Source organism: Chiloscyllium punctatum, chromosome 7, assembly GCF_047496795.1.
Source record: "Chiloscyllium punctatum isolate Juve2018m chromosome 7, sChiPun1.3, whole genome shotgun sequence".
NCBI lineage: Eukaryota > Metazoa > Chordata > Chondrichthyes > Orectolobiformes > Hemiscylliidae > Chiloscyllium > Chiloscyllium punctatum.
Genome location: NC_092745.1, coordinates 117,431,639 through 117,455,233, shown reverse-complemented (window position 1 = coordinate 117,455,233; position 23,595 = coordinate 117,431,639). Strand labels below are relative to the sequence as shown.

Genomic DNA, 23,595 nt, shown 5'->3' with positions numbered 1-23,595 from the left:
TAGAATATTGTGTACAGTTCTGGTTGCCACATTACCAAAAGGATGTGAACACTTTGGAGAGGGTGCAGAGAAGGTTTACGAGGATGTTGCCTGGTATAGAAGGTGCTAGCTATGAAGAGAGATTGAGTAGGTTAGGTTTATTTTCACTATAAAAAAGGAGATTGAGGGGGGACCTGATTGAGGTTTATAAAATCATGAAGGGTATAGTCAGGATGGATAGAGACAAGCTTTCTCCCAGGGTAAAGGATTCAATAACCAGAGGTCATGCTTTCAAGGTGAGAGATGGTAAGTTTAAGGGGGATACACGCAGCAAGTACTTCACACAGAGGGTGGTGGGCGTTTGGAACCTGTTGCCAGCAGAGGTGGTCGAGGCAGGCACAGTAGATTCATTTAAGATGCGTCTGGACAGATGCATGAGTAGGTGGGGAGCAGAGGGACACAAATGCTTAGGAATTGACCGACAGGTTTAGACAGTGCATTTGGATCGGCTCAGGCTTGAAGGGCTGAAGGGCCTGTTCCTGGGCTGTAAATTTTCTTTGTTCTTTGTTCTTTTTGTTCTATCTATAGGGCACAAATTAAAAGGGTGATAAAATATTCTCAACTGCCTGGACGAGTTCAGTTCCAACAACACTGAAGAAACTTGTCCCATTCAGGACAAAGCAGCCCACTTGATTAGCAACACATCCTCAAGCATCCACTCCCTTCATCACCAACACTCAGTGATAGCCATGTGTACCATCTAGAAGATAAACTGCAGAGAAAAAGTCACCAAGGATTCTTCCAAACGCATGACCATTTCTGTCTAGAAGGACAAGGGTAGCAGATACATGGGGACACCACCACTTGAAAGCTTTCTTCCAAGCCACTCACCATCCCGACTTGGAAATAGATTGTCATTCCTTCAGCATCACTGGGTCAAAAAAAATTGGAACTCCCTCAGTAATGGCATTATAGGTGCACCTATACCAAATGGATTCCAACAGCGCCAGAGGGCAGCTCACCACTACCTTCTCAAGCTGAAAATGTGTTGCTGGAAAAGCGCAGCAGGTCAGGCAGCATCTAAGGAGCAGGAGAATCGATGTTTCGGGCATGAACCCTTCTTCAGGAATGAGGAAAGTGTGCCAAGCAGGCTAAGATAAAAGGTAGGGAGAAGGGACTTGGGGAAGGGGCATTGGAAATGCGATAGGTGGAAGGAGGTTAAGGTGAGGGTGATAGGCCGGAATGGGGGTGGGGGCGGAGAGATCAGGAAGAAGATTGCAGGTTAGGAAGGTCATGCTGAGTTCGAGGGTTGGGACTGAGACAAGGTGGGGGGAGGGGAAATGAGGAAACTGGAGAAATCTGAGTTCATCCCTTGTGGTTGGGGGAGGGTTCCTAGGCGGAAGATGAGGTGCTCTTCCTCCAGCCGTCATGTTGCTATGGTCTGGCGATGGAGGAGTCCAAGGACCTGCATGTCCTTGGTGGAGTGGGAGGGGGAGTTGAAGTGTTGAGCCACGGGGTGGTTGGGTTGGTTGGTCCGGGTGTCCCAGAGGTGTTCTCTGAAACATTCCGCAAGTAGGCGGCCTGTCTCCCCAATATAGAGGAGGCCACATCGGGTGCAGCGGATGGAGTAAATGATGTGTGTGGAGGTGCAGGTGAATTTGTGGCGGATATGGAAGGATCCCTTGGGGCCTTGGAGGGAAGTGAGGGGGGAGGTGTGGGCGCAAGTTTTGCATTTCTTGCAGTTGCAGGGGAAGGTGCCGAGAGTGGTGGTTGGGTTGGTGGGGGGTGTGGACCTGACGAGGGAGTCACAGAGGGAGTGGTCTTTTTGGAACGCTGATAGGGGAGGGGAGGGAAATATGTCCCTGGTGGTGGGGTCCATTTGGAGGTGGCGGAAATGACCTTCTCAAGGACAGCAAGGGATGGGTAATAAATGCTGACCCAGTTAGCATCACCCACATCCCAAAAGCAAATTTTTAAAAATCCCAAATTATCTTTAGATTATTACAATGCTCTCCTCATCTATTCCCATCATTCACTCAACATAAACGTAATCTCAAAACTCTTGTGCAAATCTTAATTCACACCAAGTTCAGCTAGCCCATCAGACTTTTTGTCATTGATCTACATTTTCTCCTGGTCCAACAAATGTTTCCCATTTAAAGGTCTCATCCCCATGTCCAAATTCTTCTGTGATCTTGAAACAATCCTTTTCCCTACATACCCATCTTTGAAATCTCCTCCAGCGCTCTGCACCCAAGTACCTGAAGGTCTCTAAAACTGGCCTCCTGTACGATCCCCATGCCTTCATCTCACCACTCATCTATTAAGCTGTCAAAGTCATAAACCCAGGAATTCCACCCCTAAATGTTCCAGTTACTCCATCTATGTTAAAACCTAACTCTCTTACCAAAGTCATCCTCCTAACATTTCCTTTGTTGACTCAGTGTCAACTTTTGCCTGATTCTGCTGTCACCAATATGTTGTAGGTGCTGTGTGAATACAACTTGTTGTCGTACTGCAATTTTTAATGTACTCAGTGGGTCTTTCATAATGCTAGATGTCTGATACTGGTGGACCAAAGAATCTGGTCTCTTTTTGAGTGTTAGAAATTTGGTTTTTCATCAGATGTGTCAGTTGCAACCAATCTTAAACCTGAAGCACTGTTGTGGAGAAGGGTCACTGCACCTGAAACATTGACTCTGATTTCTCTTCAGAGAAGCCGCCAAACCTGCTGAGTCTTTCCAGCAATTTCTGTTTTAGTGGCACTGAAAGGCTACTTGCTTTCTTTACCCAAAACCTACTAGCAACCCCGTCCCTTTATCTGCAGCTCCCCTCACCCCTACCCACAGTCCTGAAGAAGAGGAGTTATGCCTGAAACATTGACTTCCCAGCTCATGATGTTGTGTTCTTCCAGCCTCCTGCTTGTTTACTTTGGATTCTAGCATCTGCAGTGTTTTTGTTTTGTCTCTAGCTTGCTTTCAATGGCAGGGGAAATGTGACTTAGTGGTAATGTTACTGAGCTAGCAATTATTAAGCTAATTGCCCAACAAAACAGTAAAGTTAGTATCAATAATGACAATGACAATTTCTCTTGTGAAAATTCATCTAGTGCTCTTTAGGGGAGAAAATCTGCTCTCCTGGCTTGATCTGGCCAGCATTGTTACTCCAGAGCCATAGAAATATGGTTGCGCTCTGATAACACCTCGGAGGCCACTCAGTTCAAAGGCAATTGGGATTGAGCAGTAAATGCCAGTGATACCCACAACCTGTGAAAGAATAAAAGAAAACTGTATATCCTAGAAAAATGTTAAACTGATACCACTTGGCTTACTATCGACAGCGCCCGTGTATTTTAACGTCGTTAACTATATCAGCAATCTTTCAAAGCATCATTTGCTTCAACTCTAAATATAACACGTTGCTGTCCCTGAACTTACGTTTGCGAGTTAAAAGCACTCGCTTGTTAAAATCAATGAGAAAGTGGACCAACTGTCTGTTGGTGCAATTTGAAATATTTTATTTGCTTCTTTGAAGAAATATTGACCGGATCACCAGAATCATAAATTTGAATATTTTGCCTTAGAAGAGTTAACGTATCCTTGAATTGTCTAAAAAGTCGATTTCAAAAAGTCACTTGTTACCCTAGGTAGGGATCTTTGATGAGGACCTAAGGCAATACAGGTTTTCCTCATTTTTTTTTGTTGATCTAACAAAGTGCCATTGCGCCTCCCGTCTTGTCCGGGCGGATATTTAACAATGAAATGTTTAAATAAGTGGTCGTTTCGAACAATTTCAGTGCTAGGAATTCTGTGAGCAGTCACAAACAACAAGTTTCCCCCTTCATTGCTTCCACCTTGACGCCACCACAGGGCTGGAAGCAGAATGATTCTTTAACCCAGTCAGTGCCTTCCCTGTGAACTCAGGAACATCTCTAACGCGTCAGTGGAATCTCATTCTGTCTATTCCCCATTATCTCCGCCACAATGATTTGCTGGGTCGGTTGCCAATTTAATACCAATTTGTGATGAATGGTGCAAGCTCATTCTAATTAATTGTGTACTCTAACACCAGGAATAGCCTAAACACCTTGACCCAGTTTCAGTGCACTTCATCGAGTTTAATAGGGGTTTAAATTATTCCATTGGCTAAATGGTATTTAAGTGGAGTTCCTCCTACCCTTCCAATCCACTACGTTAGGTCCAGGAGCAAGGAGCAGACGTCAATGTGTTGATGCAGACTGTTGTAAACGTTATATTAAAAAAATCTCTTGATTTAACAAAAGTGATTGAGTTGCCATTGTCATGTCTAAATATTCATTCACTCGAACTACCGCTGCTTAACGCCTCACGTGTTTAATTTGCCCCCAGTCGAATAAACAAAGGTTACTAATTAATTTTAAAAACAAGAAACAGCCCGAACATGCTACCTGGTAGATTCAAGACACGAGAAAGATATTCAAGCTTCTGTCAAACCGTTCTCGCAATTCATTCACAAAGCAAATAAAATTTCCACAAAGGGTAACTTTGCTTGGATAAGCCATGAACTTTTTTTAACGAAGGTTATTCCAATATTTTAGTATAAGTTGTACTATTTATATAGCAATGTCCGTGTAAATATCTCAGTCGCTTACAGGTATTTATTTGGTGTTATTTATTTGCTGTTGGCATCAATAATTAACTTCCTTCCGGAATGGACACCACATTAAAGAGAAATGCAGGCGGATGTTAAGAATAAACCTGTTCCCGGGAAAGAGGACAACTCGAGGGAAGCAACACGCTCGATTTTGACACACAATGCCTCCAGCCAAACCAATTAAGGCTGTAAAATATTGCCGGCTGACATCATGTGTATGTAAATGTGTCATTTACTGGCAAGTGTTTGTTAATATAGCATGTGGTATCCATATTCCAAATCAATTCTATTTTGTTCATTTTGCCTTTCAAACCCCCCAGAAAGGGCGGGGAAAATATGTGTTCCAGAGTATAGATAACAGTTAAAGCTTCTGGTCAATATAACCCTGCTCTCCATTTCTCGTGGTCATGTGTGTGTACAATACTGAGCCCGAGGCCGAGAGCAGAAAGTAGAAATATCAGTATTTCGGAATCCGTTTCATGTTGAATGTTCAAGTCTAATGCAGTTACTGCAGGATAAAATATTTCAGTGTGGATGCATACTAAATCAAATTAAAAAATCGGTTATGATGAATTGTTAACAATGAGTTCACAATTGAAATCGTATAGCTGGAAGCCAGATTTTAAACTGAACCATTCTAAGGCATTTTATGTTAACGGTCGTAAGAAGAGGATGCATTATCGATGACCTCGGATATCTTCTTAAAATAAACAGAAGAAATCTTTCGGAGTCGAGTCCAGCTCTCAGTAATCGTCCCTGGCACATTCAATGTATTGTGCTGAGACAGAAACAAAAACCCAACTCCAGCCACACACACAACCCCTTTCATTTTGCACAGAAATCTCAATTCTCACTTTACGCGAAAGCTAACCTTGTTAGAAAGCATTTCAAAAATCCATCAACGGTGCAAGTGCGCCCGTTCACGATCCACCGCCTTACAATTCATCACCTGACACCTTTCCACACACATGCGGGTCAGCAAAGAGAAGGGGCAACCGACTGTCATTAAGAGAGATCCTCTCTTTCTCTCTCCCCCCCCCCCCCCCCCATTGATCCCCAGGCTAAACAATGTCTCCCTCCCCTCAGTACTGAAGCTTGCTTATTCTGTGTAAATTTATGCACTCTCGCGTTTTGTAATGTAGAAAGCTGATTTTTTTTTCATATTAAACTTTCAAGCCTCCCATTTATTTAACAAAAGTCGCTGTCGTTTAAAGTGGAGCATGAGGCGTGATAATGAGTAGGCTGAGGGAAGAGAAGGTGTTAGCTCATTAAGGTAATGACTAAGACATCCCCCATTATATCACCAAGATTCGGTTGAAAATGTGGCAATTAAAGCGCCCTACGTGGGCTCGTGTAAGCTCGGGAACAAGACAATTCTCTGCGAATATCTGTGTTACGGTTAATGTGTGTCATGTAAATGAAGGGGCATACATCTGTGTTTCATCGCTTCCCCTCCAGTCGCTTCAGGTTGTGGTGGTGCCCAGTAGCACAGAGAAGGTGGCTGACACATTGTATCTCCTTCATCGACTTTGTTCCCCTTTTCGTGTTCCCTGACAACAAAACTCCGAGGCCAAGACCCCCACTGAGATTTCAGTTTGGAATTGAGTGGCCTTTGGTATGAGCTCACTGCTATCAGGGTTTAAGCGTGTTGCGCTGGGAAAGCGCAGCAGATCGGGCAGCATCCGAGGAGCAGGAGAGTCGACATTTCGACCATAAGCCCATCATCAGGCATGTGAGGGGAGGGGACTGGTGGAAGAGAGCCAAGGGAGTTGGTGGGGGGGGGGGGGGGGGGCTGAGAGATAAATGAGAAGGGGGTGGGGCTGGGGGAAGGTTGCTGGTAAGGCGATAGGTAGACACAGTTGAGGGGTGATGCTGATAGGAGGGAGAGGAGGGTGAAGAGGATAAGTGGGAAGGAAGATGGACTGGCAGGACAGTTCAGGAGGGCTGTGCCAAGTTGGAGGGTTGGATCTGGGATAAGGATGGGGGAGGGGAGATGAGGAAACTTGGTGAAATCCACATTAATCCCGTGTGGTTGGAGGGTCCCTGGAGGTCTCCAGGGGCCGGGTGGCTAGAAGTTGGTGGTGGAGAGGCCTAGGACTTGAATGTCCTTGGCTGAGTGGGAGGGGGTGTTGAAGTGTTGGGCCACAGAGAGGTGGGGTTGTTTGGTGCATGTGTCATCAGACAAGTTACCCATCATCCTGACAATGTGTAACCCCAATATCCCTTGCATTCCCCTCCATCCCTTCCCCCACAGCAGCTGATCACGACATTCCCCATCCCAGCTTCCACACTTCCTACCCATCCACCTTTTGTCCCTTTCTGTCCTCTTCCTAGCTCACTATCTCTCCCCTTCCTCTTCTCTTCCCCTTCTACCCCTTTTACCCTCTCCACCTTATCCTGGTCACCCTCCTCCCCCCTCAAGTCCCCCTCCTCTTCCCCCTTAGTCCATCTCCTCAACTTCCCCCTACCTTACCCCCTTCCCCCTACTTTACCCCTTCCCCTCACCTTATCTGCATCCACCTCATCTTACTACCCTCCCTCTCATGTTACCCCAACCTGTCATCTTAACCCCCTCCCACTCACCTTACCCCCTCCACCTCACCTTCACCCTCTTCTCTTCATCTTACCAACCCTGCCCCTCACCTTACTCCCTCATCTTACCCCCTCATCTTATACCCCACCTTACACCCCTCACTTTCACCCTTACCTTCTTCTCTCACCATACCCCTCTCCTTTCCTCTTACCCTCTCCTCCCCCTCACCTTTCCCCTCCTCTCACCTTGTCACTTCCTTCCTCCCTTCTCACGTTCACTCCCCTTCGCCCATCTGCCCACTTCTCTTCTACCTCTCCCTACCCCATTCATCCTCCCTCATTCACCCTCCTTCATTTGCCCTCCCTCATACTCCCAACTCCCACACCCCTTCCCCATAACCCCTCACCTAAACCATATCCCTCCTCCCGCCACTGTCTGTCCTCCACCCAATTCTCCCCTCTCTCTCCCTGTTTCTCCTCCTCTCTTCCCCTCTGCTCACACTTCTCCATTAGTCTGCTTCTTCCCACTCCCTCTCCTCCCGCGGTCTCCTCCCATAGAAACAAAAACATAGATAATATGAGCAGGAGTAGGCTATTTGGTCCATTGAGTCTGCTCCACCATCCAATCTGATCATGGCTGATCATCTACTCAATCCCCTATTCCTGTTTTCTCCCCCATACACACTTTAGTCCAAAAACAGTCTCAAAGTGTTTTTTGAAAACATTCAATATTTTGACCTTCAATGTCTTCTGCAGTACAGAATTCCAGATGCTCGACATGCCTTGCTATACTCCCTGCTCCCTCTCCATCATCCTCCCTACCCCCTCTACTCCCTCCCCTTTGCTTGCTCCTTCCTCCCCTCTCTCCTCACGCCTCCTTTTCCTTCCCCTGCTCTACCTCCAACATTCTCTCTGCCCATTCCTCCTTCCTTCTCCTCACCTCTTCCCCACCCCACCACTTCCTCCTCCTCCCTCCTTTCCTGTCCACCCCATTCCTCCTCCTTCATCTCCCACCCTCCCTCTACCCCTTCATCTCCTCACTCTCCTTCCTTCCCTCTCCCTCCAACCTCCTCCCTCCCCCTTCATCTCCCCAATCTTCGTCCTTCCCTCTCACCCCCGCACCTCCTCTTCCCCGTCCAGCCCCTCCAACCTCACCTCCTCCCTCGAACATCCTCCCCCTTTCCCTTCCTCTCCCCCTCCCACCCCATCTCCTCCTCAATCCCCTCTCTCCCTTCCCCCCCCCTTTCCCTCCCCCCATCCAAACCCTCTCTCCCTCCAGCCCTCCCTCCTTCCCCTTCAGCTCCCTTCTCCCCCACTTCCTTCCCTCCCCCTTCAACTTCCCTCCCCTTCCGGCGCACCCCAACCCTCCCAGTCGTCCATCGGTGTCAGGATGAACTCCCGGGATCGCGCTGAAAGCCGCAACAAACGCGAGGAGACAGGAGTGGATCAGGTTGAGCGCTGAACCAGCAGGAGCGTCCCTGTGGCTGAAAGAAAGAACTCTAATCGCTAAAGCCATATTTTCTAGTCGTCTTTAGTCATGAAAACTTCAATCTGCAAAGATACAAAAGGCTTTACATATTTATAATGAAATCCGTAACTAGACAGGAAAGCTACAGGCTGGTAAAATCCTATATATAAATCCGTGTCCCAGTTGTCCAAAGACATGTGTTCTGTGACAGCGAGTAGTCGCCAGTAACCAGGGAAGAACATCCCTGAACACGAATAACCGTGACTCGTTGAACTTGTCTAAATATATGTGTCTTTATTGTCAGAGACTGAGACAAGTCGAAATAAGTTCATCACTGCAAGAGATGATGTTCACCAGGCTTCAGATCGACAACACAAAAATACACACAACTATAATCTTTTTTTTTGTACATCTCAATGCAGAAAGCACTGCCTGTCTACTAACGATCGCCAATGACGGTTCAACGGCTAGTGTTGCAATGTCCTGACCAAAAGCTTCAGTTTAACGTGACCGGGGAGTCAGGGCTTATCGAGAGGCAGGCGACTGAATCAATCTACAAAAGTCCCATTGTGAGTAAATACAGTAAGGTTTAGGCGATAAAGCCAGTATTTAATCTAAATTTCTTTACCACACCGAATTGAGGCAAACCACTCCTCAGCTGTAGCCAAAAGGAACAAAATAATCGGTACTTTTCAAATGTAAATAGGATTTAGTATCATCTTACCATATGGGGTGCGATTGCCAGTCACTGGGTAAATTGCACAAAGGAGAAAGTGATGATTTGAGAATTATAACAATTCATGCTTTAATTTCAACCGCACGTTTTAAAATGGTACCGATACACTGGCAATTCACTAACCGCAGAACATGAAATCAAAGAACAGGAATGAAGGCAAAAAAGCAGAAAATTAATGATGGATCTTCCTTGGAAGAATTTATCCTGGTCAATTACAAGGGTGCCTTTCACGACTTTGTCAAAGTAACAAAACCAATTTCACATCATAGAACAGATCCAGATGAACGCCATCGGTTTCTTCTTTACATTTTTTCAACAGAATGCAACATTGAACTTAACTTCCATCCCTCAAAACGTTGTGCACATTAGACCATTAAAAACTATTCGTCGCATAATAATTGATTGTTACAACCGCTTCAGAGTTGGGTTTGAATGTCATTATTCTACATTGTGAACAAGTAAATGCTTGAATTAATACAATGTGATAGACATCTTTCACCAATCTTTGATAATATACAGAATATTCTGTTCTTCTAAATGCAGTTAGTGGAAAATGTCTCGATTATAGCCACAGTTCACTTTACGGTTACAACTTAATCCTGGTGTGTTCTGTATATTCCAAATTCCGAGGCGCTTGTGCCGCAGTGGTCGTATCCCTAATTTTGGTCCCAAAATTATGGGTTCAAGTCTCACCTTATCCCAGGAAGTGTGTTAGAACATGTCGGGAAAAAAACTGGGAGGTGGCTCCAAACCCTGTCTAGTGTACACATTCCTTATTCTCCCTCAATACTTCAAAAATGGTTGAACCACAGTTAAATTGTAAGAGATAGTTGTGAAGCCTGAATTAAACATACTTTCTCCAGGAACTTGCTATTCAGTATGACAAATACATTATTTGGTAGGTATCTAACGGTTCAATTGTAAATCAAGATTATAATCACTGTTTCAAAACTTGCGGGTTGTACAAAACAGTTGATTGAGTTAAATACTGATGATTTAAAGCAAATACCAATACCTTTTAGCATCAAAACATAGGTGAGTCTAACTGGCAGGAGTTTTTGACAATATACCTGACGGGTAAAGGTTAGGTTTTGACAGTACCCGGAGATATGTCTTTTTTTCTGACTGAATTGATCGAACAGAGAGAGTGTTTTGTGTCTTATCATTTAATATAAGGATTATAAACTTATCCCACCTAACGATAATCAGCCATTAGTGTTAGATTTGCTGAGACATACGTGCCCTTTTTTTGTATAAGATTGTATAACACGCTGTTCAGAACTATATACTTTTTTTGCCTCTAACGTTTGCACTCACCAGAAATGAAGGGTGGGTTGGAGGCTGTACACCACAGAGGGACAGATGATCACTCGTTTAAATTAAGCGCTTGCCTCAGATTATCTAACAACACAAATAGAGCTTCACTTAATATAACTTTACGAGGTATAGCGTTCGGCCCATCACACGAGCGTTAATTCTCTCAACGCTTGCCAGTGCCCCAGTGCAGAATCCTGTAATGGGAGCTTTGTGAAAATCTGAACGACTGAAAATGTCTCGTTAACTTGAACGCATTAATCTATGGGTAGCCTAGCAATAATTTAAGCAGTACACAAAGTCCGCCCTGAAATAATTCATTGATATCAATAATCATCCGAAACTATCAAAATTGCAAATGAAACAAAAAAAAAGCGACGGATACAGCCAAGCTGAAAGCAGTCAATGTTAACAATTTGTAAAGAAAATTTTCATCAGTTTAATTTGGCGTGTTCATGTTCATATATTTTCACATCCCTCCCATAATAATGGTTGATTTAAATTCATATTCAAAGTTTGTCTTTTGTTTAAAAATAATTTAAGAAACACAAGGATCAGTCCGGCAGATGTAAACTGACTTTTCTTAAATCTGAAACAATTTAAGTAACTTTCTGAACTGGTGACAGCTCTGAATTATTCCGGTTATGTGGCGATTTCTAAATCCAGTAACAAATTGATCCTGTATCAGATGGCCGCTGTTTAATATTAAAAGGTACAAGTTGTAGATGCGGGATCACTGTTACTGAGATTCGGAGCTCAAAATGAATATTTTTAAAAAGTTGACGGTCGCCTTAACTCGTTTTGATATTTATTAAAACTCCGGTTGGGAGAAGTCTCTTAGCCCAAGTCCGGTTAAAAGGGGAAGATTTCGTTCCAATCAAACCCCACCGACTCAAAACAAACTCTGCCTTTTGTTTTCTAAAAGCGGGAGAAAGCGCTTATGGAAACAATTCGTCCGAAATGCCGGTTTACCCTCATGATAAACTTTAAACCGACATGTCAGTTCTAATTACTGGCTCTAAGCGAAGACAGGTCAGTTAGGGACTGATCGAATATCCTCCCCCGCCCCCTCAAATAGAGACAAGGTGTCTGCAAAGGTTCAGGGAGGGAGGGGCTGAGGGGTAGTGTGAGGGGGGGGTGGAATGAAATGGGCTGGGCCACTTAGTCCCTTTCCTTAAAGCCTTTTGCTGAGCTCAATTTGTTTTAAACGCGATTTTATTAGTGGGGAAATCAGCAAATCGCCCTCCAATTACGGAAAGCCAAAATTAATGTGCCCTGAGGCGGCTGCATTCTGGAGTCTCGTCACTTGAAAGCAGGATGCGACTGCGGGTCTCCGGAGCGGGGGCATCATTTTATTCCGAATGTGTGTTCGCGTTCGCGTGTAACGTGGTTTCCTTCTCTCTAACCGCGGCACGGTGTTTTCCCGGGGTCCAGTAAGACCACCCCTCCCAGAATCGGGGAGAGAGAGAGAGAGAGACTGACTGCTGTCCCCAACAGAACAGAATTCTTTTTAATCTGCAACTTCATTTAGAAAGCGCCGCGCGCTTTGACAAATGATACAAGAGCGGTTATATTAGTGAGGAAATTCCTCGGCTCTGTTGGGGGTGGGAGGGTGGGATGGTGGGTTTGATGATTTGAGGTTTGGGGAGTGATCATACCCTTGTGTACATCAATAGTAATAATATCCAATTGCTTTAATGAACGATGATCATTGGTTGCTATCTCCTGACCGCGATATTTGAAACAATTTCAGAGCATCGCTCGAAAATGAATCTCCCTTCCCGTGGTATTGGCGGTACCAGGAGTTGGACGTGACTCGATCGTTATGTCCTTGTAGTGAAGCAGGGAAGGGTTCAGTCACCGCGCATTACGACCAGAACAGGCGAAGTTCTGGTGAACTGGGTGGGGGTTGGAAGGGGAACAAAATCCTCTGAGGTCTCATCACCACTCGGTTCCCTTTTTTTTTAAAGAGCGCACTAGGTGAAGATGTAGGTGAGATTACGGCTGCGATCTCTCGCCTTGAAGATGCTGGCCCTAGCGTTTTTTTTTGTAATATTCGCTCCAATTGCTCCCGCTGAGCTGCCTTACGCCTGTTGTCTGGTGAAGGCCGCGCTTTCAAGCGTTAATGCTTGCCCAGAACAGCTGCCAGACTGGGACAAGATCCCGTTTCCCAGGGAGCCCTAACAAACCATCCATTATGATGCGCTGTTAACTATTCAGGGAAAGAAAAGATGAGGACCCACAAGATACTGGGCTCACTCCCATTAGAAAGACCTAAATGTCGAAGGTTTTGGGAGTAGCGCTAATATTGTAAGCCAAGTCGGGTTTTTTTCTCTCTTAAAAAAAAGAAATCGGTGATTAATCGCATCTGTACCTCCCAAACTTCCCTCCCAAAATGAAATTATCAAACTCCGCTGAACTAACTGATCGCTGTTATCCGCCGCCTGAAACTGTGACTCTGTTCCTCAACGCAGTTCCAACTCCTGCCGAACTGTGGACGGTGGACGAACCGGAGTTTGTTTCATAAACCAGCTTTCCGATTGAGCCCCTTGCAATTTAGCCACAGCAGCCAGCCAGATTTACCACTTTGGCGCTCCCCCTTTTCTAATTAGATCTCACCAGCAACCCAATTGCACCGTTTCATTTCCAACCCCACTAAAATTGCTCACACGTTCACTCACACTCCTGCTTTTAAAAGCAACACTTTCTTTTTCACATTGTTGCTCAAAAGACAGAAAGCAAACTACAGAATCAAACACTTGATCTAAGTATTTATTTGATTGAAAAGACTGCATGAAAATGAGAGAGAGAAAAAAATTATGTACTGTACTAATGTTTTAGACGCTTCCAAACCGGGATTTCTCAGACAGCAAACAATAAATACGCATAAATCACCCCCAAGTCCTTGAAATATACACTTCCCACTATTCTGGTGCATGCCACGTTCAGATAGAAAGGTCATGAGAAATCAGTGCAAAGTTTTAACTCCATCCCCCTCTTTTCTCTTACATTAGGGCAGAGTCCATTTTATGTCCCTCTCGCGGCTTTTTCAGTCCTATTTTTTGTTTTGTTTTGTTGTTTTCACCCTCCTCCTGTCCCCCACCCCTCCCTCCCCCCGGTTTTCCTTTTTCACCGGGGGTGTGGTGTTCCGGGGATAGGATTGGGCAGGGGGTTGAGAGCCGGCTGTCCTGCCGGCCCCAGCCCGTGGATCAGGACCCTGGGCACAAGCGGCCGCTGTAGTCCGGGATGAGGCGGTGGAGTCCGGTACATGTACATAGCCGCCGCCGCCGTCGAGTCCATGTTAGTTAGCAGACTAGGGTGGTAGAAATACGGCGATGGGAACATTCTCTGCAAAGCGGAGTAGTTTCCGGCCTCTGCTAGGAGCTCGAGTCCCACAGCTGTTTGCCTTTTCCACTTCGTCCTGAAAATAAGCCAGAAAGGGGCACAAAAAATGGTTACGAATGGCCAGCAAGGCTTTGCAATTACACTTTGCAAATAATCCCTGGGTGAATGGGAGATCAAATCCCCAGGCACGGAATTGATTTGGAGTTAGCAAAATGCAGTTCTTGCACAGAATTAAAGCAGAGGGGTCGAATAATTTCAGATTTGATCCTGAGTATTTAACATAATTCTTCCACAACAATCGATAGACAGGGGAAAAACAAGTCGTTTTGCTTTAAATCTAATTTGAGGAGCTCGGAACTTTGATTTATTAGAATATAAGGAAATAAAAACAGCATGCCTGTCGGATTACCGTGTGCAAGATAGAACGAGGAATTCCAGATACAAATATAGCAGTGATTCGGTGACATATGAAAATCTCCATCAGAGCGATTAACAACAATTTTATTTTCTTGTAATATTAAAAGGAATTTAGAAAATAAAAGGTATCATGCACTAACCCGTGTTTAGATTTTGGGAACAGTTGATGTTAAGGTTTGCTGACAGACTTAACATGGTTGGAAACTGTATGCAATGAGACAGAAAAACTGTGGCATCGTTGGTAAACTGCGGCCCCATTTCCAAACTCTGTGGTGAATGCAACATTTCGTGTCTATCCCGATGGGCAAAGAAGGAAAAAGGTCTTTGGAATTTGCCTCTTCTGTGCTTTAGTTAAAACATCACTGTCTGGGCTAGAAACACCGGTATTGCTTCTCGGCGGCACTGCCGAGCGCGAGGTATCGAAAATTCAATTTATACACACTTTAAATAAAACTATTCGCTCTTTTTGATAAGCAGCAACCAAAATCTAAAATAACCCATCACTCGCAAAAATATTGTGGGCTCGTCAATTCGAGGTGAATGCCTTCCAAGGTATAATAGAAAATGCTAAGGCGCCACTAACTAAAAATAATAAAAGGAGCCAATCTTAATTTGATGGATTTAAGAGTAAAATTTGACTCTGTATCAACGGCGGCGTTGGATGGGAATTGCAGGGCTTGGAATAGACGGGAAGCCCCGGGAAAATGCTTGCGTTGTTCACGGCCTCTTGTGTTTGTTTAATAGACGACCATTATAACCGTTCTGATTGCGACAAAGAAATTGCTTCGGGAGTGTTTGTGTGCGTGTTTGGTGCTAGCTAGTACTAACGCCGGTTGGCTTCTCGTATCTATGTAGTTTGTTTTGCACTGAATCGTAACTATGTAGTCCTCGAGTTGCCAGTGGTCAGCACGGGTGTCCCAGTACACAGTGTTTATGGGTGAAAATCCTTCTACAGCGTTGAGAATATGGGCCATCTGTACATGCAATAAGTTGATAGAATACACAGTCGCTGCCAGTGCGCATGGGGTGCCGAGGAGCTGCTGTGTACACAGATTGTAGGGCTGGGGTATCACAGGGAGCAGGACGTCTTACGTACCTCCTGTTCTGGTACCAGGTTTTGACCTGGGTGTCTGTCAGGTTCAGAGCCGCTGCCAAATCCATGCGGTCCTGCACGCTGAGGTACTTCTGCCGCTCGAAGCTGCGCTCTAGCTGATTGAGCTGGTGATCCGAGAAGGCAGTCCGCGCTTTCCTCGGCTTCTTCGCCCGCACCGGCGGACTTTCCCGGCTACTCGATATTTCTCGGTCGCCTTCCTCTTTTGTTCCTAACGCCAGATACAAATGCACCGCATGAATCCAAATGGCCGGTAGCACAACACAACATCCTGTAATCTGACTGTTAAAAAAAAAGTTCCATTCCCCTGCATTCCATTTTGCATATCATTTGCATGTGTAAAATAGCCAGTTGTAGATGTGCAGGCCCAATTAGGAGCGAGTTCCAAAGCAATATTTGATGCTGGTTTTTAATGTCTGGGTTTTATTATTCAAAAAGACCGCGTGTTTACACTGCAGAAAACAAAATAAATGTCAAGAGTTCTCCCCAAACCAGCGGCCTCCATGTAACGGGAGTTAAACTTATAACTGGCTTGTTGTGTTTAAGAGGTTGAAGTGGGTTTCCACGTACTGGTGGCATCGTTAAGAATTCCGGATACTACTTGTCAACTTTGAGTTTTTTTTCTGAAATGCTGGGAAATCGATATGTCAATCTATCTCTATTTGTACCAGTTTTTGCGGCGCACTATGATCTTCCCTGCAGGAAGAACAATAATCTTCCCTAATTGACCCACTAGGGAGCTTTGGACAGAAAAATTCGCCAGACCAGACCCTGCATCTGTTTTTTTTTCCCCCCTCTATTATGCTAATAGTAATCACTGAATGAATTATAAGAAAAAGACTTTTTTTTTCATTTACACACAATTTACAACAAACAGAAATGGCCGATACTGATAAAGTATTATTAGCAGTGTTTTGCAAATGATCATCCTGTCTTAAAGAGGATTAAGTATTTTTTCAAGATCATTCTCTTTAATCGCACACTTTCCTCACTTGTCATATTATAAACTATTGACACATTAAATCTCCAGGAGAAACGGCCAATTATATCAATCTCTGGCCATCCCATTTCCCCCTACTCCCCAAAACATTGGAAAATCGAAAACTGGTAACCTTGTATAATTTGCTGCACTGAGTAATCCCACATTCGGATCAGTAATCGCAGTTGTATTTTTGCATCAAACACAGAAATAATTTCAAGTGAAAAGACACGATCGTTAAGGTTCCGCGAGGTATATTTAAAAAAAAGTAGCTAGGCCTGACTTCCCTTTGCATCGCATGTTGGCATTTCCCTGGGTACAATCTCCGAACCTTCTTTCGTGCTCGCGGCTGGCAAATACATATGCGCCCAGTCTCAAATAGTTTTGCAAAGGGGGAGGGAATGTATGTATACAGCCTATTTGGTCAATCAATTCCCTGGCAGAAACCAGCATAAACAAAGGTGACAGCGACCCAGTCAGAAGCAAATGTTTGAACGAAAACAGTCGGCATCATTATTAGCTACGGAGTAACCTCTCAGCCGCCCTCGTGTTATCTAACGAAGATCTCAGATATATTTCCCCCCACCCCCCCCCCCAAAAAAAACCTGACAGTTCCCTTCCTGCAATCCTTCCAAAACCGAGTTGCGAATGAGGAAAAATGCAAGCGGCCGCGGTTCTGCATGAGACAGAGATCTATTTGAGGAAGGTCGCTAGAAAGAACTCACCGTTGCATTTGAGGCTGTCGCTTTGACCGTCATCTCGCTTGTCCCGGTTTTTACCCTCTTCGGGTTCCGTCTTTTGCCTGAAAGGCTCAGCCTCTGGTTTGGGAGTGTGGGGCGAACAGACGCTGGTGCTGTAAGGGGCGCAGGCTGCCAGCGGTTTGCTGTCTCCCAGAATGTCTTTAATTAAGAAAGAAGATGTGGAAGTCCTGGGGACAGAGCTGCCTCCTGCCAGTTGCTGTGGCTGCGGTGGTGGTGGTGGTGGTGGAGGAGGAAGAGGAGGCGGCTGTAAACTTTGCTGCTGCTGCTGCTGCTGCTGGTGCTGGTGATGGCGCTGGCTCTCGGCGCTGAGATGCACCTCTGTTTGCTCCATGGAAATCGGCGAGAGGGGGATCGTGCCCACTGTGTCGATCTCTGAGCCCGGGGACGGCGAATTTTGGTTTCGGAAATCCGAAGTCCTGCTGTCACCGTGAGGGAAATCACTGTTCCCCAGCACCGGGCTGCTGGAACCGTTGGACAAAATAGTGTCTATTCCAAAACTGGAGCCGCTGGATCCTTCCATCCCGGGTCCCTACAATGTTAAGAGCGGGTCTTCATCACCGCCTAGGACTTTAATGAGAGTTTGCGATTAAGCTGTTCAAAAATCACAAGCGTTGATAATCAGTGTGTGTGCGTGTGTGTGTGTGTGTGTAGAGGAGGGGGGCGGTTAGCTCACCCTTTTCCCTTATTTTCCCTACAGCATCAGATCATTTTTTTTGAAAAGGGAAAAAGAGCACGTGTCAGAAACTTTGCTACACAAAGCTAGCGTTGCATTGATTTTTAAAAACAAAACAAACTTCTCACGTTAGGATATAGGGGTGTTGAGGGTGAGGTGGTGGGGGGGGGGGGGGCGTGGGGGAAGGGATAATCCACGAGGACTGAACTCGGCAGTGAGAGCCAACTTTGTTGGAAAGTTAAGGTGTTGCAGCAAGGATGAAATGAGGGGGAACTCAGAGGCGCCAAGCTTCTCTTGCAACTACAACGGCTTTTGCAAGGCGACAACTCCTTCCCAACCCGACGTCACGGGCTATTGCAGAGTGTCATTTTTTTTATTATTATTATAATCCAGCGCATATTTTATGAATCTTTCCAGCTATTGGTCTGCCAAGGCCTACCCGGCTGACGTTTCGAGCAGCAAACCAATCCCAGGGACCGTGTTTTATCCTGTCAATTTAGAATAGGCCGCGATGGCCTTTTCGTCAACCGTCCGCGATTTTCTAACATCCACAAGCTGCATTTTCGCACACTCTCGCTGCCACCTCTAACTTTCACTTCACATGGAAAAAGGACAGGTTTTAAAGTAACACTTTCACCCACTGGCCATTGTCCGGGCCTTTCCCCTAAACAAAAGGCGAATTTGGACTGGAGGGGGAAATGGACAATTTAAACTATTCCTCGTGTTATCAATATCCATTTGCACATTGTCCCACTTTACAACCGAGGGAGTAAATCGCAAAGGACCACCTTTCTGCATATTCCCACTGTACATTCAATATTTTTTTTTAAAATCAATTTGCATAATCTTCTGCCCCCGACGAATGGGCACCTTGATTGTTGGGACTTACCCGTTTCAGAGCCAATTAAACCAGGTACTGAAGAAATACTGTCCGCCCTATCTGGGAAATCGTTCGCTTTTCAGAACCAAATGCCACTGTTTTTTGGGGAGTGTGTGTGTGTGTGTTGGGGGGGGGGGGGGGGGGGAGCTGAGGGGGAGTGGAGGAGGTGTGGACGGTTTGCGGTCTCATCCTGCCTCCATAGGAGCAGTGGGAATGTAACAATCCTGGATACACACACACACACACACATACACCAGAAATAGCAGGCGGTTCTTGTAGTCATTGTTCATCTTGAAATTTTGCACATCTGATATCATTGCCTGCACATTGACTCTGCCGTTTAAACTGATGTAAAGGTCGCACGTGAATTCCAATACTTAAACTGTCGGACTTTTAAATAATAAATACATGTACAATTTGCTACATTTCTTTAATCACCTTCCTTTCATGTTGAGTTTTCGCCCACACTCTATTCGAATCCTGTTTATTTGCTGGAGACGTGTGCGTGCGTCTCTTTAATTGCTCCTTTATTTATTGCGGTGTTTCATCCTGCACTCTTTGACCGACTTTGCAAGTTAATTGTTTCTGAAACACCGTCCCGCCGTAAGCGACTTCTGAAACGCCTTGTGCCGAAACAGAGAGACAAAAACAAAACATTTCCTTTTGGCAGATTTGCCAAAAAAAAAGTGGTGGGGGTGGCTGGGAGGTTGGAGATGGGTGAAATTACTCCACTACTATCTCAGACTATCAACTTGTGTTCATTTCAGTATGCTCTGAAATCTGACTCTTGTTGAATGTCAGAATGATGAGAAGTGCCAGTGACATGACGCCGTATTACTCATGATTAAGTACTGTGTCAACCTAATTAGCAGGGTAATTATAAGGTGCTAATGAATGATTCAAACTTTGAGGACTTGCATGTTACTTCAGCTTTTCATATCGAGGACTTTTCCGACTAAAGTATCATAGCGTTTTCCTGTTGTCGTTCGTAATTTTTTCTCCCTCGAATTCCGTACTTGACAAATTAAATACCTCACAAACAAATAGTCTTCCACTTCATAAACAGGGAAACTAGCTGCACTCTTAATACACACTAGAATGATACATAACGACTACACTTAGGTTCCCCATCCCTTGTAGATTATAGTGCTGAGCATTTCTACATGTTGTAGGTACATAACCGCGTGTGTGTGTCTGTTCAGCTATGACAGAAAGTAGAAATATTGTTTTGAATAAGAAAAAGCAAAAAAAAAAGTATGGTTTGTAAGCAGTGAAGGATACATTTCTTTAAAAAATTTGAGTTTTCCACGCAGTAAATAAAGCTGAGAAGCATACCTCAAGTCAGTTTCCACCTCTCTCTTCTCTGGATAGTTGCATTCAGGAGGTATCTATCCGACACTACTGTCTTATGTGCCTTTTAGCTCGGCGAGCGACGTATCCTGGATATCCAACACTCCAAAGCCTTTTTAAAAAGCCTGACCCAGGCCGACTCCCGGGTCAAGTTGCTTATTGCTCTCTGTATTATTGTCGCGACGTGACACATACCTGTATGGACATCTGCAGCTTCCTCATCTCAAACATGTTTGATCCTGGTAAGAACTGGACGCATGGTGAAGTGGCTGTGCTGGGGTCTAATTCACCCTCGGCAGCTCTTGGACATCTCTGTGCCGGTTCCATAGGTGACGACATGCCATAGGTGACGATGTGTTCTCACTCAGCGCCTGCATTTCTGACACGAGCAAACAGTAAACCGTAGGCGGACACAGATCAATCGGAGAGGTTTTTTTTTAACACCACAACTACTCAAAGGCACGGAGTGGGGGGAAATCAATGTTTAAAATATCCGCATAAATAATTAATCGAAGTGTTTGTTTTTTTTATATATGTGTGTGTAACTAAGAGCCGGCGAAACTGCACCGCGCCTGAAGAGTTGATCTCGCCGCCTTTGTTGAATCTGTTCAAGCGGCCAACTCAACCGCCTTGGCGGAATTCGCTGTGGACTGAAGAGATGCAAACTTTAGCATCACCTCACTACAATCAGTCGGTTCAGCCAAGTATTTTATTGGTATCATTATTTTCAAACATGGTTTGAACCGAGTGAACAATTGGATTGCGTTTTGGTATCGATTGTCGTAATCCGAAAATGTTAAGCTACTGATAACTGGCTGCCAGCACAGGTTGAAGTGATAGATCTGCAAAACTTCGGTTACCAGAGAAGTTGGGCGGCTACGGAACTATAAACCTGCATTGGAAGTCGATACATACAAAGCCTGCACAGTTACCAGACTGAACAGCAGTTCCAAATGGCACGCTGGGAGTGAGGTAACTTCACCCCTCTGTCAAATCCATCCTATGTACCTGTGTGAATATCCAGCCTTCGTGAGAATCAGTTTGTGGACGAATACTAACTGTTGACTGAAAAAATAACAATTGTGAGCGAACGCTGGACTTACCAAAACGACATCTTTTGGACTGGTCTGTTGACTGGTATTTGACCACGTTGTAGAACCTATAGAGGTAAACGTACAAGGATTGATGTTAGGATATATCAGATCTGCTAGTCGCTTTTTAGTTTCCTGCGGGGATTTAACAATTATATTTTAAGTACTGTATGCGTTTCTCTTTCCATGGGTTTCACAGAGATACGAAAGTTACAATTAACGTTTTTGAAATAAAGCATGCTTCTTTCAATAAAATCTTCAGCATTTGAAATAAAATCCACAAAAAAACATTAACAGTAAGGATGAAATGGAGCTCTATTTCAGCCACTATAAATCCTGTTATTCTCTCGTTCTCTAATCAAAACTAATGTTCATGTCCAATTTACAACAGCCCGCACAGCACACAGATATAGTCCATACTGTATATCGCACCTGTTGTGTCTTGTAACATAGGAAGCTTATTTTTAAAAGTTCTGTTTAGCTTTTAAGATTATCCAAAATGACTATATATGATGGTTTGGTGCGTAAGGCCAGATTGTTTCTGATATTTAGAGTGAATTATGTTTGACCGTGATGCTTGGAACGAATTTTTATGTAGAGCCAATTTGCACATATTGGTGATTGCGCTGTTTTTAAGATGGGAAAATATTAATTTACTGTTTGTTCAAAAATATTATTTCTAATTGATTCTTCTGTATAATTTTAGTATAAAATGATACTGAATTTTATATGTGTCCTATCCTGCTATCTTTAAAACAGAGGTCGGCTTATGGCACACACACTGCTCGTGTAATTCCTATATCCAGCATTTAGAAGAGACAACACCAAGTCTCCTGGCGCAAATTGCGCCCGTATTCCTAAAATAGCGCCAGTGGCCCACTGCGCCTTGGCGTACAAAGCGCCGGTATTCCCAACACAAGTATATCAACAATTACTGCTTATTAATATCCCGCTGATGACAAATCCACAATCCCAGGGGCATTTCCTGGAGGTAAACATGTTTTCTTAGCTGATCATGCCTGAGATTGAGGTCTGTCGTGTCATGTGCTTTCTCAAAAGGGTAAAAGCGCCGTCTTATTCCAAACAACACTCTCTCAACTGACGAGAGTGCGGTTTCTTCAGTGGCTGCTAGGTGGCGCCAGTTGATGTATCTGTGTGTGTGTGTGTGTATGTGTGTGTGTGGTAAACCTCCCTATCCAAACTACACATCTTAATTTGAGCATTCCATCTACGCGATAATGAGTTTCCGAAAAGATTGTAAACGCCTCTGTCGAGAGGCGTGTATAACCAGTTACTAAAAGATGCAATATATTTGCAATACCTAATTGCTTAATTGAATTCAACATTAAAGTTTGTAATATGTTACTCCGGTTTAGATAAGAAACCCAATTCAAACTTCCAAGTGTAAAACTTAGTTCTTTCGCCAAAATTATTAAGTGCCACTGAACATTCATCATTTAAACAATCTTTTAAGCGTTTTTAAACCTCAATTTTATTGTTAATTATGAATAAACATCACGTCCATGCTAATATTTATATGCGCATGTATATAAACTCTTAATTTAAAATCGTTACTTCGGTAAACGGCTCCAAATTCCATGGAGACAATACGCAATGAGAGAGAGAGAGTCTTTTCATTCTAACCAAGTTTTTAAAAAAAATGAGGGAATGGACAGGAATATATTTGTGTTAAATTTGCTAAGTGTTAATAATCTAATTATTATTAATTGTATGCTTTGGGGATATTACATTTTTTCAAAGCTAAATGTTGCTAACCCGATAATGAATTTGAAAATCTCTCGGCTCGGCTTAGTTTCCTAAAACATAGCTTACTCTGAATTTACCATCCGCCCGCACTGTTCAAGTATCCCAGGCGTGTACAGTACAGACAGTACAGACAAACGCTGCCCGGCACCAGCAGCCAATGTTAACAAACTCCCAGAAACTTTAACTAAGATAATTCTGTCATATTGTGTTTTGCTTAAATATCCACTGCCTGAGAAAACAGTGGGGCTAATGCCTCTCAGATACCTCACTGTTTCTTACCGCCCCCACCTCTCTACCCCGCTCCAAAATTAAATCCCAACGCTAGTCTGACCCTACATAGCGAACGAGACAGGTAATGAGGCGTCAGTTAACGCAATGTCAAGTTCAGTTTGCGAAACAAATTTACAATTTTTTCCTCTGTATACTACGGCAAGCCCAATCAATGGCGGTAATCTATAGCCAATTTATTTTCTATTAAACGTATTTCCCTGCATTGTCCCACAGCTTGGAAGAAAATCAAAGAAATCACCGAACATGTCAGTCAAGCCTGGGAAACTAAT

General features: G+C 44.3%; 1 protein-coding gene across 3 annotated transcripts; it reads right to left on the bottom strand.

Moving 5' to 3' along the window:
- Positions 1-13,419: 13,419 nt before the first annotated feature.
- On the bottom strand, positions 13,420-21,855 carry barhl2 (BarH-like homeobox 2). 3 transcript variants are annotated; one of them, XM_072574714.1, is made up of 6 exons: positions 21,701-21,855; positions 21,281-21,336; positions 20,373-20,556; positions 17,239-17,841; positions 15,520-15,745; positions 13,420-14,082 (listed from the first exon to the last, which is right to left on the bottom strand). In XM_072574714.1, exons 4-6 carry the CDS (start codon positions 17,792-17,794, stop codon positions 13,791-13,793), a joined length of 1,074 nt encoding a protein of 357 aa, XP_072430815.1. In that variant the 5' UTR covers positions 17,795-17,841; positions 20,373-20,556; positions 21,281-21,336; positions 21,701-21,855; the 3' UTR covers positions 13,420-13,790. The 3 variants fall into 3 exon arrangements, with proteins under 3 accessions (XP_072430815.1, XP_072430817.1, XP_072430816.1); XM_072574716.1 differs by lacking the exons at positions 20,373-20,556; positions 21,281-21,336; positions 21,701-21,855 and adding an exon at positions 20,163-20,343; XM_072574715.1 differs by lacking the exons at positions 20,373-20,556; positions 21,281-21,336; positions 21,701-21,855 and adding an exon at positions 18,837-18,878.
- Positions 21,856-23,595: the final 1,740 nt, after the last annotated feature.